Raw genomic sequence first — 19507 nt, 5'->3', positions numbered from 1 at the left:
AGATAGATGGGGCCGCCCCTTTCGGTTCGGGTAACAAACTCGACTATGCTTTCATTAAAAGTCATCAACCACCTCTATTTTCCTTTTATCTGTAAGTTAAATTACAATTACCCTGTATAAGTTGATTAAGAGTTTGATATTTTGTACTCGACTCTCAATTTTATATTTGGGGCAATTGCCTATATTTGGGGCAATTTTAGTCATCCGAAGCTAAAATTTTCATGCTAGTCTTGCTAATTTATAATTTTTTTTTTTATTAACATTGGGTGTCTAAATTCTTAGCCCAGTGAGTATGAGATTTAGAGCAAGTACATGTAGCATAAAATGAATTTATTTTCTTTCAATGTAGGCTATGGTGAGACTATGGGCGTGTTTGGATCCCTTCTTTTTTACCATGAAATCGGAATGAAAATAAGTGAATCCGTTTGTGAATGTTTGATACGTGGGAGTCCCACCGATTTCGATCCCCAAGTGGAATGGGAATCGGTCAATCGCCCCTCTTTTCAATCTGGCATAGAAGGCGGGATTGGAAATTGAATCCGGACGGAATGGATATTTATTTAGATTAAATTTATTTTTTCAACTTTTTTAATTAAAATATGAGTTAAAATTTAAAAATTAAATATATAATTTTCAATTTTAATTTGAACTTAAATTAAAAATTAAAATTTAATCAAGTATTTCGAATCTAACTTATGAATTTGAATTTAAATTAAATTTTAATTTATATAAAGTTCATTCAATTTTATTTCAAACTTAAATTAAATTTATGAATTAAAATTTAAATTAAAATTAAAATTTAGTTTGATATTTTGAATTATTCACTCAACTTCAAAGTTTAATCTTTTAAAACAAAATGATTTAAAATTCAGACATTATTTCAAAATTTTGATGTAAATTTTTAATATTTAATATTTAATTTGAATTTAAATTAATATATTATAAAGATAATGTTAGTATATTAATTTGATTATGTTTTTATACCATCTGAACCAAACACCGACAATGGGAATGATTTATTCTGATCCGATTTAGGTGATGAACCAAACAGAATTAGATAATGAGTCATTTCGATTCCGATTCCAGCTTATTTTGATTCTGATTCCGATTCCGACTCCGACTTCGAACCAAACACACCCTATAATTAAATTGCTTCATCTTATTTTTAAGGCTAAATTACAAAGTTGCGAGCTCCCATACACTCTAACCATTGCATCAATTTTAATCATGTATTACATCAATCTCAACAAGGTTTAAAATTTAAGTTGTGTGTGGAATTTTGATCCGAAATTTTATTAAAATAATTGGTATTATTATTAAAATTATTTGTGTATTGTTTTTCGTAACATGATATAAAAGCCAATTATAAAACCACCTTTATTCTAAATTATTTTATTAATTTGTATTTTTTTTGTTATATTTTTTGTCAGTACAAAATAATATAAAGCATTGTATCCATGAATATAAGCGGATGGTAAGATTATTTTGCGACAATATTTTTACAAGTAAATATTAAGTCTTTCATGCAATAGACATACTATGTAAATCTTATGTTGAACATCCGACTATATTAAATTTAACTTCCCCATTATTTTCAATAAAATATAAAAATGAAAATAATATTTTAGGAGCCAATCTGAAATAGCAGATAAATAATATTTATTGCCAATTTTTGTGTTCTAAAACATAATAATAATATAATGATAAACTTTAAATTTAAATGAAGGCTTAGTATTTTGGAAGACGAAAAGAGTGTGTGCCTGCGTCTCCTCGGAAAGGAGGCTAGAATCAGGCACAACAGCACGAGCAGTAGCCGGCAAGGCGACGGCGAGCGCAAGGCCATGAGAGAATGCAAGGCGGACGGCACCCCCACTCTCACCCCCACCACCTCCATCAGCAGCTAGCCGCGCTCGTCTCCGCCGCTCTCCCCTCGCAGAAGCCCAACACAACCACCACCACCACCACCGCCACCGCCGCCAACCCGTCCTCCTCCTCGGCCTCCTCCGCCGAAGCATCGCCGGCAGAGAGGAAGAACAAGTTCGGCGGCGGCGGCAGAGACGACGATGCGGAACGAGCGGCCGCCCTCGACTCCCTCCACCGCGCCATCATCTACCCTCCCAACTCCTTCCTCCTCCCCCACTCCGCCCCTTTCCTCTCGCAGGCCCTCTCCCAGCTCCTCTCCGACAAGTAACAACCCCATCTCCTCCTCCTTTAATTAATAATAATAATAATAATAATTATTATTATTATTATATTTTTTTGTGAATAATTTTATTCAAAGCAAAGCGAAGCAAACCTTTCCACTTTGTTCAGGTCGTCTGCCGTGCGGCGCGCCGCCGCCATCGCCTACGGATCCCTGTGCGCCGTCCTGCTGAACTCCGCCCCGCACTCGCCGCCCGGGGGCCTGCCGGACCGGTTCCTGTCCTGGGCTCTCCCCCTTCTCAGGGATGCGAATGCGGACGCCTCCTCCGTCGAGTCGGCCTTGGAAGGCCTTACGGTGCTTCTGGACGTCGCAGACGCTGGCCCCGCCGAGCGCCTCGTCCCGCCCGCCCTCAAAGCTTGCCAGGAGCTTCTCGAAGACGACAGAACCTCCCTCAGCTTGCTCCGCCGCCTTCTCGGCCTGCTCACTTTGATGGCCGTAAAGTTTGGGAGCTGCTTCCGGCCGCACTTTGTCGACACCGTCGACTTGCTCCTCGGGTGGGCCTTCGTTCCCAACCTGTCCGAATCTGATCGGCGTGTGATAATGGATAGCTTCACGCAGTTCCGCCAGCACTGGTTCGGCAATTTGCAATTCTCTGTCGGGCTGCTTGCCAAGTTCTTGGGGGATATGGATGTTCTGATTCACGACGCCGGTCTGGAGGCCGGCAGGAGCTTGGACCGGTCGCTTGCTCTGTTCTCTTGCTTCTTCACGGTTCTGCAGGTCACGGCCTCTGCCGCGCTCGAAATGAACATGATCGAACGGATGGCAGTCCCGCTTTTGGATATGGCTCCTCGGCTCCTGGGGTGCATTTCGATGTTTGGCGCTAAGTTTGGGTGGTTGAAATGGGCAGCAGATTCGCAAAGATGCTTGCTTCTTTTGGCGGAGATACTGGGGGAGAAGTTTGCCGAGTTCTATGAGCTGGCCTCTGATACGCTGTTCCAGAGCTTGAGAGGATCTACATCGTCGATTCAGGTGCAAGCAGCGCTCAAAACCAATCTGCAGCTGCTGTCTCTACAGAATATGGGACTCCTCCCTTCCTCCGTCCGAACCTTACTGCAATTCCATTCCCCTCTGTCTCAGCTGCGCTTACATCCAAATCACCTTGTTGTTGCTAACTCAGCTGCCACCTACCTTTTCTTTCTAAAGCATGGCTCCGAGGATGTGGTCGCTCAAGCGATCGCGTCTTTGTTCAAAGAATTGGAGTCGTTAAAAGCTATGCTCGGAAAACTTCATTTATTTTGCAGTGGCCGAGGTGCCCTTTCATTAGATGTCACTAGAGATGATGATCAGCTAAAGTCAGATGTAGGTCCTGGTACTGTGTACTCCGAAAGTGAGTTGCTTTCCTTGACGAGATTTGATTTACAGGTGCTTCTAGCTCCTGTTTCCTTCGACGCTGCTAAAAATTTGCTAGAAAAGAATGTTCTCGATACTCTCAGATATGAGAGAGCTACTAGAGTGGCATCCGCTATCCTAGAGAAGCTCAACCCATTTGAGGCTCCTTTTCATGATTTCCCGGAGCTGCAATTCCATATTTTCAGGACATTACACAAACTGAGCGAGGTTGAACTATTAAGCCAGTGTGCACTTTCCAAAACTTCTAGTGAGAGAGTTCGCACAGCTGTAGATGGTCAAAGTCGAGATAGCCATGAAAGTAAGAATCTTATGTATAATATCATAGTAAAGTATACAACAAAGTATGGTGTATTCATTGTAAGGGCGCTTAAAGTTTCTTCGCCGCTGACAGTGAAACTAGAAGCTCTTGACTGGATCCGAACTTTTAGCTCAGTGGTGTTAAGGATGGAGAAGAGTCCAGATGTATCAACTAATTTTCGTGATACTCATGGAGATTGCATTGTTGACAGTGATATACTCAATTCAGTATTGGATTCAGCGTACGACAGGGAGTCTAAAGTAAGATCTCATGTTGCATCTTCTTTGGAAGTTCTTTTCCAGGCTAAGCTTATTAATCCTGGAAGCTACTCCTCCATCTCACAAGTGGCGCTTGACAAAATTGGCGATCCAGATAAGTCTGTAAGAGATGCATTTGTTAGGGTGATGTCTGTCATTTTGCCTGTTACAGTCTATTCTTGTGGTTTGCTTGAGTATGGAGTTAATATTTCCAAGCTTGTAACTAGTAAGACAGCAAACAAGTGCTACATGGATTGGCGGCATGTGCTCGCTGTAGAGAAACTTCAAAGAGAACTACACTCTCATCAACTTGTTTCCATTTTGAGTTACATTTCTCATAGATGGAAGGTGCCTTTATCTTCTTGGGTACAACGACTAGTCTTTAGCTCCCATAGCAAAAGAGATCCATTTTCTAGTCAACATGAATTAGTTGGTGATGTTGGCACAAACAATCTACCAACGGACGTGAAATTGGAGGACGAAGTGCTAGACAAAATATGCCCGGTGAACAATCTAGCTGCAGTCTGGTGGTGCATACATGAAGCTGCTAGATATTGCATTAATCTTCGGCTTCGAACTAATCTTGGCGGTCCCACCCAGACTTTTGCTGCTTTGGAGCGCATGTTAATTGACATACCAAATGTGCTAACCCTGGATGTCAAGCAGGGTGACAGCATGTACATGTGGTCATCTGACATGCACTTGCTTCCGATGCGTCTGCTGCTGGAATTTGTTGAGGCCTTGAAGAAAAATGTCTATAATGCCTATGAAGGTTCCTTTGTTTTACCAAGTCCGGCCAAGCAGAGCTCCTTGTTCTTTCGAGCTAACAAAAAGGTTTGCGAGGAGTGGTTTTCTAGAATGTCTGAACCGATGCTCAATGCTGGGTTGGCTTTGAAGTGTGATGATGCTATCCTTCATTATTGCGTATTAAGACTTCTGGATCTTAAAAATCAGTTGGGATCATCTTCCAAGGATAAAAGAGTCACCTTAGAAGATGTCTTGAAGGTCTTGCGACATGCCTCCCTGGCCTTGTGTAGATGTCACGAGTCGGATGCTTTAGTTGGGCTCCAGAAGTGGGCCACAATTACGTTCTCTTCAATCATTGCGGAAGACGGCCTATTCAGCCCAGTTGTAGCCGGCAGCCTTGCGAATTTTTCATGGATTACAGGGCTTGTCTATCAAGCGAGGGGCCAGTATGAAAAGGCAGCTGCACACTATTCTCATCTACTGCAATCTGAGGAAGCACTTGTTTCCATGGGATCAGATGGCATCCAATTCATCATAGCGCGTGTTATAGAGTGCTACACGTCACTCTCAGATTGGAACTGCTTAGAAAGCTGGCTCGCAGAATTGCAGAAACTTCGTGCTACACATGCTGGGAAAGCTTATTCTGGTGCTCTAACTGCGGCAGGTACTGAACTTAATGCTATTCATGCCTTAGCACGCTTTGACTATGGTGATTTTCATGCGGCTTGGGGTTATCTTGATTTGACGCCTAAAAGCAGCTCTGAATTAACTCTTGATCCGAAGGTAGCACTAGAGAGGAGTGAGCAAATGCTTCTACGATCAATGCTCCAAGGTGAAGGGAGCATTGAGGAGCTAGACAAGGCGAAGTTGATTCTGGATGAAGCATTATCTGTCGCCCCTCTTGATGGTTTGATTGATGCGGCTGCTTATGCTGTCCAGCTTCATTGTATCTTTGCTTTTGAAGAGGGTACCAGATGTTATGACCAGCAGGAAGCTAATCAATCTGCGTTGTTCTCGAATTCTTTATGTTATCAACTATTGCACTTGCCAATTAATAGAATTCAACAAGATTGTAGTTTGTGGATGAAGGTTTTTAGAGTTTATCGTACTGTAAATCCGTCTTCTTTAGAAACCCTGTTTCTCTGCCGAAGGATCCTTACTTTAGCTCGGAAACAGAGCAATTTCATGTTGGCTAACCGTATGATCCATTACCTTATGAACCATCCTTTGACATGCTCTCAAGAGATGTACAAAGAGTTGCTTGATTTGAACACGCAGTATGAGAGTATCCTACTAAAGCATGCGGAAGGAAAAGATGAGGAGGCTCTAACCGATCTCTGGACATTTGTCAGTCCCAATTTGCTGTCTGCAACAACAAAGGCTTCTGGTGCTGGCGCTCTTTTAAAAGCTAAGGCATGTTTGAAACTCTCCACTTGGTTAGGGCAAATGAGTTCAAATATGAATTCGAGTAACATCCTTTCGAAGATATGTGAAGATTATAGTGCAGATGTACGTGACAGTATTTCACATGCGACAAGCAAGCCATTGTCTAGCGACGGTGGCTTAGTCTCTAATTTCAAATATAATGCAACTCTTCAAGAAATAGTCGGTACAGCTATAAATGCATCTTGCGTTCTTTGTCCCACTATGGGCAAGTCATGGCTTGCTTATGCGTCCTGGTGCTTTAGTCAAGCCAAAAGCTTTCTCTCCTTGCCTCCTTCATCCACTATATCTCCTACTCTTCAAGCAGAAATTACGTCAGAAAGCTATCGCTTGACAAAGGACGAGTTGTCTAAAGTGGAGAGCATACTAAAAAAGATCTACTATGGTGATAAACATGCACAATCTGTTGGTGATGTAGGCGCAACAAGCTTTGAGTCCAATATTAGTCCTGAACGTGAGATCCTAGTCAACTCTTTGGTTGAGCAAGCAGCTCATCTAATAGAAGCTGCCGCTGGAGCACCTGGATTCGAATCCTATGAAGTTGGAGGCCCCTCTGCAGCTCTTTCTTCTCAACTGCTGGTTCTTCTTTGTACAAATGGTGCTTTAGAGAAGGACATCGTCTTGCCTTTGGTTGATGAGCTTATTGGAATTTGGTGGTCGCTGAGGCGTAGGAGGGTTTTACTGTTTGGAAATGCTGCACATGGTTACTTTCAGTATCTTTCTCATTCGTCCTCCAAGCTTCAGGCTAGCCCTTCTTGTGACTCTATGGAAGGAAAAACTAGAAGCTGCACTCTTAGGGCTGTGCTGCATGTCCTGCATATCATTCTGAACTACGGAGTTGAGTTAAAGGAAACACTCGAATTTGGTCTTTCAACGGTTCCGTTATTGCCCTGGCAGGTGATACACATTGTTATTATTTTTCTTCCCATTTACATTTGTGACGTACTGACGTGCTACTGCTTATTACTAAAGATATCGTTCTTTTATTGGATGTAGGAGATCATACCGCAACTTTTTGCTCGCCTAGGCTCGCACCCCGAGAAAGAAGTCAGAAAACTATTAGAAGGAATATTGATGATGTTAGGCAAGCTATCCCCTTGTTCAATAGTGTATCCTACACTAGTTGATTTGAATGCTTATGAAGGGAAACCCTCCGAGGAGCTTCAGCGCATATTGGATCATTTGGTAACAAAGCCATCTGCAGTATATGTATTATTACAATATTTAATTTACAGTACCCTATAGTTAAAAGTGCTTTTCTTTTCCCAAATTTTAATTGTTTTCTGAGTCCGGTTATTTGATTGAAATGTTTTTATGGGATTGTTATTTGATTGAAATGTTTTTATGGGATTGAAATGTTTTTATGGGATTGTTTGGTTACACGAGAGTCCTGTCCGAACTGTTCCTGTTTCTTATTCAGGTTAAGCTTTACCCAAAATTAATTCAAGACGTTAAGCTTGCGATTGAGGAGCTGGGGATGATAACTGTTCTTTGGGAGGAACAGTGGCTCAGCACTCTTCAGGATCTTCATTCAGGTAAACAAGGTCCCTCCCACTAAAGAAATGAATTTCATGTAAAATTTGTTGCCCATCCTTTATTTATTTATTTTTTGCTTGTACTGTATGATAGTTGATTTGTTTGGAGAGCGTCGTATTGAAAACAATTTTCTTACACTGTAACACGTTGTTCTGGTCAGAATGTTCTTCTTTGGCTTGAGTGGCAATTAATACCTATTCTAGCATTAAACTCGATAAATGGTAACAAATCACTTTTGTAATGCAGATGTCATCAGACGCTTAAATGTGCTGAAAGAGGAAACTGCTAGAGTTGCTGCAAATCCAACTCTCACTCTCGCAGAAAAAAATAAGATAAATGCAGCGAAGTACTCTGCTATGATGGCTCCAATAATTGTTGCATTAGAGCGTCGCATGGCTTCTACTTCTCGTGAACCAAGAACCTCTCACGAGACATGGTTCCATAAGGAGTATACTGAGCAGCTCAAATCAGCCATCTTGGGCCTCAAAACTCCCCCTGCTTCTGCTACCACACTAGCATTTGTCTGGCGGCCATTTGAGGCCATTGCAGCATCCTTGTATACTCATCAACGCAAATCATTCATATCTTTGAGCGAAGTGGCCCCGCAGTTGGCACGGCTTGCGACCTCTGACATTCCAATGCCTGGTCTTGAGAAGCAAGTTTCAAAGATTGTCACAATATCATCCTTCTGTGACCAGATGACTATCCTATCGACAAAGACAAAACCTAAGAAGCTTGTTTTGATGGGATCAGATGGTCAGAAGTATACTTATCTTCTTAAAGGTCGGGAGGATCTGCGTCTTGATGCTCGTATCATGCAGCTTCTGGAAGCAGTAAATAGCTTTTTGTATTCATCTGGTGATGCCTATAGTCGGTCTCTTTCGATCCGGTATTACTCTGTTACTCCAATCAGTGGCAGAGCAGGACTGATCCAGTGGGTAAATAATGCAACCAGTATATACAGTGTCTACAAGTCATGGCAGAAACGAATGCAGCTGGCTCAACTCTCTGCAATTGGAGCTATAAATCTGAACAATCCGCTGCCACCTGTTCCACGCCCTAGTGATATGTTCTATGGGAAAATAATACCGGCCTTGAAAGAAAAAGGCATAAAAAGAGTGATTTCTCGGAGGGATTGGCCTCTCGAGGTCAAAAGGAAGGTTCTTTTAGAGCTTATGAAAGAGACCCCAAAACAACTCCTTTGGCAGGAGATGTGGTGTGCCAGTGAAGGATTCAAGTCTTTTAACTTAAAAACAAAGAGGTGCTCTTTTTTTTTTTGCATATGATCTTGTTTTTGGCAAGTGTTCTTATATTGGGTGCACTCATTACATGTCATGTTATTCAGAAGCAATTGAAAAAGCAGCAGTAAGAGTAAGCACATATATACCAAGTTAAGAAAGATAACAGATAAAAGTGCCATAGATCATGCTTTCCATAAGTTAAAACAGACAGTTAAATATTTTTGCTGGATTTTTAACTATTCCTTGTTGACCATATTGTACTTTCGTTTATAACTTCTTCAGTTCTTCGTACTCAGATTGAATATCTTAATTGGAGATGCCTGCTGATTTCTTTCAATCTCTTGATCTACAGAAATTATTTTCTTAGACTTATCTCTACCTCAACAACTATTTTATCCTCTACACTATTATTAGTTTGTTCTCTTTTATGGAAGAATAGCTTTCATGATTTTACAAACTGCTCTTAAATGTGCTAGTTTTGAGATATCTGGCTATTTTACAAGTTAGACTTTTCAGTGCTTTGCTTGCTATAGTGTAGTTAATATTCTACTTGGTCTATTCTGGTTTCAGGTTCTCTGGTAGTGTAGCAGCCATGAGCATGATGGGCCACATTTTGGGCCTAGGTGATAGACATTTAGATAATATACTCATGGACTTTTTCAGTGGTGAAGTTGTCCACATAGATTACAACATATGTTTTGATAAAGGGAAGAAACTAAAGATTCCTGAAATTGTCCCTTTCCGTCTTACTCAAACTATCGAAGCTGCGTTAGGATTGACAGGAATAGAAGGCACTTTTAGGGCTAACTGCGAGACAGTTATGACTGTTCTTAAGAAGAACAAAGATATTATCTTGATGTTGTTGGAGGTGTTTGTGTGGGACCCTCTGATTGAGTGGACACGTGGAAATAACCAGGATGAAGCTGCAATAGCTGGTGAAGAAAAGAAAGGGATGGAGTTGGCTGTTAGCTTGAGCTTGTTCTCCTCCAGAGTTCAGGAAATCCGAGTTCCTTTACAGGTAGTTGCTTCCCATCATGAGTTCAGCTTATCATATAAATATTTGTTGTGCTGTATTTTCTCATTGAATTTGTGAAATATCTGATAAGTAGGAAGTTATGAAAACAGTACAACATGATGCCTCTTGACCCATGCAAAGTTACAAGATGACATGTCATATGCAGATAAAAATACGTTAGCCATCTCATTTTATAGAACCATACTACAACAAGAATGAATGTGAAAATAATGTGACGAACGATTAATTAATGTTTGTAACTTTGTATATCGATAAAAGATTACCTTTCTCCTTTGTTTGCGTTGTCTTTATTTAGTTGTTCAGAAACAAACTTACCCTTGAATACGTACTCTTTCTACTGTCGTGGTAGTATCAGAATTATATGGTTAGTAATTATACAAGGATAATGTTGCAAGGCTTAACAACTAAATTCTAAGTGATGAAGTACTCTATTTAGTAATTAAATAAGTGTGGCTAAACTTTGCAAGGCTTAGCAACTAAATACTTAGTGAAGAAGTACTCTTTTTTAGTATGTTTTTTTCATCTTCTGATCTATTTGATTGGGACAAAAAACAACTTCGTGATGAGTTACTTCTTTAACAGGAGCATCATGATCTCTTATTGTCTACCCTACCAGCTGCAGAATCTGCCTTGAAGGTATGTTGAAAACTTTTCTTCTGTTTCAGAAATCATACTTCTTGAATATTAAATGAAAGAGAACGATTTTCAGTTAGCTAATTCTATTCTAATGATAACTGCGTGCCAGGGATTCTTAGATGTGCTAAATCAGTACGAGATCATATCTGCGATCTTTTATCATGCTGACAAAGAGAGATCAAGCCTTATGCAGCTTGAGACATCAGCGAAATCTATTGTAGCTGAAGCTACTTCACTTGCGGAAAAATGCCGGGCATCATGTGAACTCCATACTCATGGCTTGGCACAGGCAAAAGCTGTGGCGGCTGAGGAAGTCCAAGAATTAGCTCTGTGGGTGGACCAGCATGCTAGGGTCCTTGATGCTTTACGTGATGGCGCACTTCCAGGTGCACAAAAACAACTGAGTAGCTCAGAAGAAGCCTTGTCTCTTACTTCTGCTGTTTTAGTATCAGGAGTCCCTTTAACAATTGTGCCGGAGCCAACACAAGTGCAGTGCTATGATATGGATAAGGAAATCTTTCATCTTATGACAGAGTTGGAGAATGGGCTTTGTTCTGGTATCGAGGCACTTCATGAATATGCCTTGACGTTGCAAAGAGTTCTTCCCATAAATTACATGGCGACCACTCCAGTAAGTGGTTGGGCGCAAGTTTTACAGCTATCTGTCAATAATCTTTCAGCGGATGTGCTTGCCATTGCCAAAAGGCGCGCTGTGGACCTTGTTGCAAAGGCGCAAGGGGAAGGACTTGATTTGGTTCAACAAAGACATCAAGATCTTTTTTATAAAATGGAAAGTTACATAGAAGAAATAAAAAAACTTGATGGCAATTGTTCGCAACTGGTGAATTCAATTGGATCAGATAATGAAGCACAATCAAAAGAACTTTTACTCTCTTCTTTTATGAAATACATGCAGCCTTCAGGTCACTCAAAAAATGGAGATGATACTGAAGAGAAAAGAGAGAACATATTATTCATTTTAGGGATGGCTATGAGTGAACTCTATAGGCATGTTGTAGCTAAAGTGATTGCCATATCAAATAAATCTGTAGGAACTGGGATTGGTGGTCATCAGCCTGATCTTGCGACCAGTATTCATGAATTTGATGAACAGATTGAAAGGTGCGTACTAATCATGAGGTTTGCTCGGGAAGTTGAGGAAGCGACGGGCAAATGCTTACCAAGCACAATTGCTGATAACAAGTTTGTGTCAGGAAACTGGATTACTACTTTCCAAGCCCTCTTGCAGTCAGGTACCCACTTGATTGAGCAAATGACTGAAGTCGTTCTCCCAGAAATAATTAGATCAGTTATCTCACATAATTCGGAAGTAATGGAAGCTTTCGGTTCACTTTCTCAGATCCGTGGTTCCATTGATACAGCACTAGAGAAAATAGTTCAGGTAGAGCTTGAGAGAGCTTCGTTGGTTGAACTAGAAAAAAGCTACTTTGTGAAGGTTGGAGCCATCACGGAGCAGCAAATAGCTCTCGAAGAAGCTGCTGTACAGGGCCGAGACCATCTCTCTTGGGAAGAAGCTGAAGAGCTTGCATCACAAGAAGAAGCATGCAGAGCACAATTAGACCAACTCCATCAGAGTTGGAGCAAGAGGGATGTGCGTGCATCATCTCTTTCCAAAATTGAAACCTCGGTGATGAATTCACTAGCTTCTTCTGAACAGTACTTTGCATCTTTAATAAGCATCAAACAGGAGGGAGATTCTTATATGACAAGAAGCAAGGCTCTTCTTGCTACCTTAACAAAGCCCTTTATGGATATGGAGCCAATTGATCTCTTGCTATCATCCTATAGTTCTCTTCGTCAAAGCTTGAATGAGGCCAGTTTCAACCTATCTGACCTGGTGTCATCAGGATCTTCCCCGTCAGAGTTGTTGTGGGCGTTAGCCAGCTTATTGAAGCATCGTTCTTTCTTCATTTGGAAAGTTATTGTGGTGGATTCGGTTCTTGATCTATGCATGCATGAGATTTCCTCTTCAGTTGATCATAATTTCAGTTTTGACCAGCTTTACAATTCTCTTAGAAAGAAGCTCGTGAGACATTTACGAGAGCAAATCAGATGTTATTTTAAAGAGAGAGTAGCTCCTGCTCTTATATCTCAGTTAGACAAGGAAAATGATTATTTACAGCGTGTGGTAGAAAAAAGAAGAGAATTGGCTTCTGATCAATTGGAAAGAGATGTTGCTGCAGCGAGAAAAGTACGACTTATGCTTGAGGAGTACTGTAATGCCCACGAGACTGTTAGGGCTGCTAGGGCTGCAGTTTCTCTTATGAAAAAGCAGAGGAATGAGCTTATTGAGGCTTTAGGCAAGACAATCTTGGAAATTGTTCAGTTGGAATGGCTAAATGATCTTCCACTGCCTTATTCCTTAACAAACAAAGTCTTGTCACAAAATATGTTTGGTGAAAATAAATTCTTCACCTTTCTTTTAAACCTTAGCAGGACAAAATTACTGGAGAAAATACAGACCTCAATGTCATCTGTATCAAAATCAGTGGAGCACCTACAAGCTTTTGAAAGGGTTTCCGTGTCAGCCGAAGAACAACTTGAAAGAGCCATGGGTTGGGCCACAGGTAGTTCAGGAATCCCCCCTGAATTTCATGATCATCTCTTAAGAAGACGACAGTTGCTTTGGGCGGCACAAGAACAGGCATCTGATATTGTAAAGATATGCTCAGCTGTGATGGAATTTGAGGCATCTAGAGATGGTCTCTTCTGGATGCCTGGTGAAAAATCCTCTGGACGAACTGCCAGAAAAGGCAGGGCGTGGCAGCAAGCTTACTTGAACTCTTTGACCCAATTAGATGCTGCTTATCATTCATTTACACGTGAGTTGCTAATACTTGCTATGTTTCTCTGCTCTTTACTTTATTTATGGTTGATTTTGGGTAAAAAGAGAGCCAACTCTTTGATGAGTTAAGAGTGCCAAAAACTAGCACATTATGAACATCATTTATGGTTGAAAATTTGAAAAGTAGAATTTTCTTTCTTTCTTTTTTTATGTATATACATGTGTATTCATCATTTTTGGCTTCAGGCTAGGCAACCCAAGTTCAACATTTGGGCCTGTATCTCTGAACCTGGGCCTGATCCAGCTATTACACTATAAGTTCACAAGTAGCCCAGACTTATCAGCCCCCAGCCACTTCAGTCCGTTTCTGAGTCATTATATATGTATATGCTTCTTCCAAAGATGAATGTTATCTTTTATTTCTGATAACTTCTTATACTATTCCTGTAAATTAGGTGCTGAAAAAGAATGGAACCTGGCCCAACATAACATGGAAACTGCTGCAAATGGCTTGTTCTCTGCGACCAATCAACTTCATATTGCCTCTGTGAAGGCAAATTCGGCTTCGGGTCAGTCTGTGTTCCATATGCAAAAGATGCGATCCTGACCATGAGTTTTTTGGCCTTTAAATTTAGTGGAATAAACATATGAATTATGGGATTTCAAATTAAATATTTCTTCTTCTTTTCTTTCTGTCAGTTGATCTGCATGACACCCTTGCAACCATGCATGAATGTGCATGTCAAGCTTCTGCGGCATTGTCTGCTTACAGTCGTGTTTCAAAAGGCCACACAGCTTTGACTTTGGAATGTGGTACGATGCTTGATGAGGTATGATATTTCCACTAATTTACCAATCATGTTGATTCCAGGTAAACAGTTAGTTTGTAGATCCAAACTGATTATTTTGTTTTATGGAGAGCTCCTGTTCTATTATGACCTTATTAGAAAGAAGAAGCTTCATCAATGACTCAATGGTAGGAGACAATAATACTCGGAAAATGACGAGGGGAATAGCTGGATTTTTCACTTTTTCTCTGTATTTTCTTCTGTTCAAGTTTGCAAATTGTTTCAGTTTACACAGTGGATCCATTGAACTCAAAAGCAAAAATAAAATTTTGTTGCAAGATGTGCAACAAGAATTTCTGATTATTGTAACAAAGACGCATTGGAAAGTCATGATCTTTGATTATTGTTTTCAATGAGTAATTAGCAGATATCAGATAGCTGGTACTCGGTTTTCTAGTTTCCTAAGTTGGTTGCTTTTGACGTTTTAATTTGTCTCTGATATTCAAGAAGGTTTATTTTTTTAGTGACAAACTTTTAGAAATCAATTTACGAAGACACATCTTTTTTCTCCTGTTTCATCCTTCTTTAGTTCCTGTGTGCACACTAACTTTGGTGCATCTGATTCTGGATAGGACCTGTCTTTTTTTTATTTTTTTCTTTAAAGAAAACGTAATTCTCTTTTGGAGTTCCACATTTTCTAACTAATTTTCTGCAGGTTTTGGCTATAACAGAGGGCTTGCATGATGTCTACAATTTAGGAAAGGAAGCTGCTGCAGCACATAGTGCACTGATGACAGATCTTTCTAAGGTTTTATACTCTTTCCTTTTAATATCTCTAATCTCGTTTGTGGAGTATTGTGTTGAGTAAGCCCAAAAGTAATCCTGCTCACTTCTCCTTCAGATTTATCAGAGATTCCTTAAACCCCCTCTTATTTCTAGACTTAGTTTCTTTCTTTTCTTTTTCTTTTTTTTCTCTCTCCAGGCAAACATGATGCTCCTTCCATTGGAAACTTCATTGTCAACCGATTTAGCTGCTATAGCTAATGGAAAGTTGGACGAAAGAGACAGTAATGCTGAGATATCTCTTCATCATGCAAAAACATTATACGAGTCTTATATTTACAGGCTCAGGGAGACTTGCCAATCTTTGGCACCGTTAGTGCCATCGATCACTCACAACACAAAGGAGTTGCACTTCATGTTGAACAAGCTTGCCCAGATATCGAGTCTGCATGCGAGAAACCTTCATAAAGTAATCTCTTTTGTCTTTTTCCTTAATGGATTTGGGACCTTGACATACATCTAATGGCTTCTTTCTAGTTTGTAAGTAGAGAAATTGAGACCTGAAATTGATCCAAACATTGACTTCTGTTAGATTCTTACATTACAATGACCCAGTTTCCCCAAAATTCCATATGACATAGCATGGAATAGTTTGACGTAGCAATACAATTGCTTCTTACACTGTTGAGGAAGGAGTAGGATCATGTTTATACTACCATACTGGATCTTGTAACATAGCTGGGCCAATCTAGTTCTCAGAAATTAAATGAGGACGTGTCTATTTTGATGTACGCATATACGTGCGGCACATATCTGGAATATGTGCCAAATTTTACCTAGACATGTAGGGCAGTTGCAATTAATGTTTTTAACTTCTCTTCTTTTTCTTCTTCCTTGTCTTCTACTTCTTTAATTTGTTTTTAATTTTTTAATTTTTAAATTCAGGCTCTTGAAGGTCTTGGAGGAAGTCAAATGGTGAGGTCTCAGGAGGACCTTTCTTTGTCAAGGTCCGAGCTTTTGCAAGGTGCTACCTTATTCAACAACGAGGATAAAGAACCTGCGGAAAGGAAGGAAAGCGGCACTCAAGAATCAATTACAGCTGGAGCTGAATTTTCTGTGCAAGATGATGAATGGATCTCTCCTCCAGAACACACATACACAAGCAGCTCAGGATCCATCACTACCTTAACTGAATCAAGCTTCTCTGAGAACTCAGAAACAGTGGAACAGTTATTGCGTGACAAAAGTGCTGGCCTTTCCTCTGGAAATCCTGATGGAGAAGAATCTACATATGCGGGAAATTCACAGATGACAGGGGATCACTCTGGCAATAGCACTAGTGCTGAACCCGCAGATGAACAAATTTTATCATTTTTAAATGAAGCTATTGTTAAGGACACCGAAGAGGATACAAAGCTGCTCAGCAGGGAGAATGCAGAGTTTGTAAAGCAGGTTAAAGGACATGCATCGAGTACCGAAAATCTGAACCGTCCTTCAGATTCTGCCAACCGAGCGATGAGAGGTACGATACAGTAGCAGTTAGGTTGCTTTTCTTGGCGTATTTCAGTTTACTGAATTGCTTCTCGCTTAGTTTAGCTAATGAGTAATGGCATAGGTAACAACTTCAACAATGTAGTGGAGATAGCAATATCAAAAGCTTTGCTTGAGACTCTACTGTTGCACTCTTAGTTCTAGACTATGTTGGGAAGCATCAATGATTATAGGAAGTTAGGGCATGTTTGGTTCACCTATTTTAGACTATGGAATCGGAATGGAATTCATTGATTCCGATTGTTGCCGTTTGTTTTATAAGAATAGGATTCCGATTTCCATTCCACTCCGGAATGGGAATGGCCAAATCCATTTATGATCTAATCCGGCTTTGAATCCCGGATTGGTTCATTCCAAAGTAAACTATTCAAAATCCTCTTTCATCAACACCTACCTCCTCTTCCTTCATCACTTTTTTCTCTCTTAATCAAAACCCTCTCTAAAAAATTTTAAATTTTCATTCCGATTTCCATTCCAATAATAAACCAAACATTTTTGGATGATTCGTCATTCCATTTCCCATTCCAAAGCAATCCAATTCCATTTCCCATTCCTATTTCAATCATGAACCAAACATGCCCTTAATGTTTATCAAATGCCCTCAAGGAAAAAGACCTTGTGGATAGAAGTTCATGATATTCTGCTAATAGTATGCTTTCTTTAGATAGTCTTAAATTTTCTCTTTCTGATTATTTATGAGCACCAGGTCTTTAGTCATTTTGATACTTGTCAGGCTCCTACAACCTAGTTTTCTATTATGTGTAGTCTACCTGATGAGTTTTTCTTCGTAACTTTGTGTTTCTAGCATATTTCAAAGATTTTGATTCTAACTTTTCTACATAAATATAGAAATCGACATAGCCTGATCATGGCTTGTTTTTCCTTTTCCTTTTCCTCAATATGGTGGTAAAATTATGTTGTCTTGCTCTATAGCACCTTAATACGAGGTTGTTTTAATTCTTCACAGTATGTTGACTTTGTTGACTGCTTTGTCCCATGCGATAATTTGGTTATTGAATGGCTTTTGATAAGAAAGAGATAACAGTAGAAAGGTTATAGTTTCATTTCTGTTGACATTTTTGAGGCATTATTTTTGCAGGTAAAAATACCTTTGCTTTGTCAGTCCTGAAGCAGGTTGAACAGAAGCTACATGGGAGAGATATTGAAGGCACTAGGTATGTTTGTAGTGGTGAGAGTTTCAATACTTTTCTTGTGTTTGCGAGCATATCTCCTGCATTGTGTGTTAACTGTTGGAATGCTTTTTAAGGTCATTGGAAATATCGGAGCAAGTTGACCATCTTCTTAAGCAGGCCGCAAGTATTGACAACTTGTGCCACATGTATGAAGGGTGGACACCCTGGATATGATGTGCAGATATGGAATTTGTGTTTCACCATTTCGATCTAGTCTGGTATGCCTTTTAACTTTGGTACCATTGGATTCTACACTCATCGTATGGATTGTTTTTATACATTTTTGGATTGAGGTAGTATCTATTCTTTTCTTCCTTTTCAGTGTCATTTCAAGGCATGCAAATATGTGCCTTTGATTTGATGGTGAGGTATTTGACTTCACAGGAGCAGTTCATCTAATGAAACTGATAAAGGATGCATATCTTTGCGACCGAGCCAGCATTTGCAGGAGTTCTGTTAATTGGTAAGTTAATACATCCTTGAGACATTAGTAAGGTAGTAGTATTGAGATTTTGTTCAGTGAAGACTTTGTTGAGGTGAGCGTTCCAAACATAATTTACAGTTTTTCTTTTCCTCTTTTGGTTGCAGCGTGAACATGAAATTTATTCTATTATTCGGAAAAGGCAGTCCCACGGGTTATATCGGCAATCCACTGATCTAATCTAAAAAGCAGAGGAAAAGTAAGTTTCTATGCCATGCTACCGAGTACAGAGCCCTTCTCGCATGTGTGTCTGCCGTGGAGGGGCCCTCATGTTTTCAGAACCGAGAAAGCGGCTCTCATGCTCTATCCTATATAGTCTCAGCTGGCGTCAGCAAACCTCCAGTTCTCACCCCATGGCGCGATCTGTCTTGGTGATTCGGCTCAATTATGCAGAGAACCTACCCTTCATCCTTGTCATCCTTCTAGCTGGGTCACCACTCAAGCTTGTTGTGTCTAATATTGTGAAATATCATAATGCTGAATTCAGAGACCTTAACTGGTATGGTCTGGGTGTGCTCTCTTTGGAAATTTAACATTTGAAAACAGAGAGAGCTACATTTTCGTGGTTGCATGCCCGTTCCAAAGAAAATGCTTTGTGAAATTCCAACTTTTGTCACGATGTTCATCGTCAGCCCTTAAACCTTTGTTTGGACGCATAGAAGAACTCTTTTTTTCTGACCTGGAGAAGTCCTCCTGGCCTTGTATATACTGTTACATTTATATGTTCTTGTCATCATGTGTTATTACCAAATCGCCTAATTTTACGGTAGTGAAGAAAGATATACTCCTAATAAAAGTGGTGCTTCTTGTTAAGTTTGTAAATTTGCTCAGTGCAGTGCCTTGAGCATTTGTAAGTGCCCGCGTTTGGTGACTTTAATTATACGTACTCTCAAACTCTTCAGATGCTACATGTTAACGAGCAACGCTGCGGTTGCGCCTGCTCCCTGTGCTTCAAGCATGTAGTATAGTTGAACTATCTGAGTCCGTGTTTAAATAAAAGTTCTCACACTACTTAGATGAAGTAATCTTGTTGTTGGTCTGTTTATTTCCTTATTCAAAGAAAAGGGTACGTAATTGTGAACTGCATAGTTTCCTTGTTTAGGAGTGAATTATTTTCGTTGAGAGTAACGACAAAAGAATTATGAGATGAACTTATTG

The 19507-nt window shown here is 40.1% G+C and overlaps 1 protein-coding gene across 3 annotated transcripts; it reads left to right on the top strand.

The window, feature by feature from the left end:
* On the top strand, positions 1733-19171 carry LOC109717509 (serine/threonine-protein kinase SMG1-like). Of its 3 annotated transcripts, none has more exons than XM_020243357.1 (17): positions 1733-2187; positions 2314-7195; positions 7295-7483; positions 7719-7833; positions 8081-9095; positions 9646-10093; positions 10694-10747; positions 10857-13590; positions 14009-14122; positions 14253-14383; positions 15057-15149; positions 15324-15593; positions 16070-16646; positions 17775-17850; positions 17943-18086; positions 18253-18331; positions 18457-19171. In XM_020243357.1, exons 1-15 carry the CDS (start codon positions 1850-1852, stop codon positions 18040-18042), a joined length of 11136 nt encoding a protein of 3711 aa, XP_020098946.1. In that variant the 5' UTR covers positions 1733-1849; the 3' UTR covers positions 18043-18086; positions 18253-18331; positions 18457-19171. The 3 variants fall into 3 exon arrangements, with proteins under 3 accessions (XP_020098946.1, XP_020098953.1, XP_020098937.1); XM_020243364.1 differs by having other exon boundaries at positions 17943-18161; XM_020243348.1 differs by having other exon boundaries at positions 1734-2187; positions 18191-18331.

Source organism: Ananas comosus, linkage group 1, assembly GCF_001540865.1.
Source record: "Ananas comosus cultivar F153 linkage group 1, ASM154086v1, whole genome shotgun sequence".
In the NCBI taxonomy this organism is placed as follows: domain Eukaryota; kingdom Viridiplantae; phylum Streptophyta; class Magnoliopsida; order Poales; family Bromeliaceae; genus Ananas; species Ananas comosus.
Note: the sequence above shows the minus strand (reverse complement) of the source record. Positions and strands in the feature narration are given on the sequence as shown.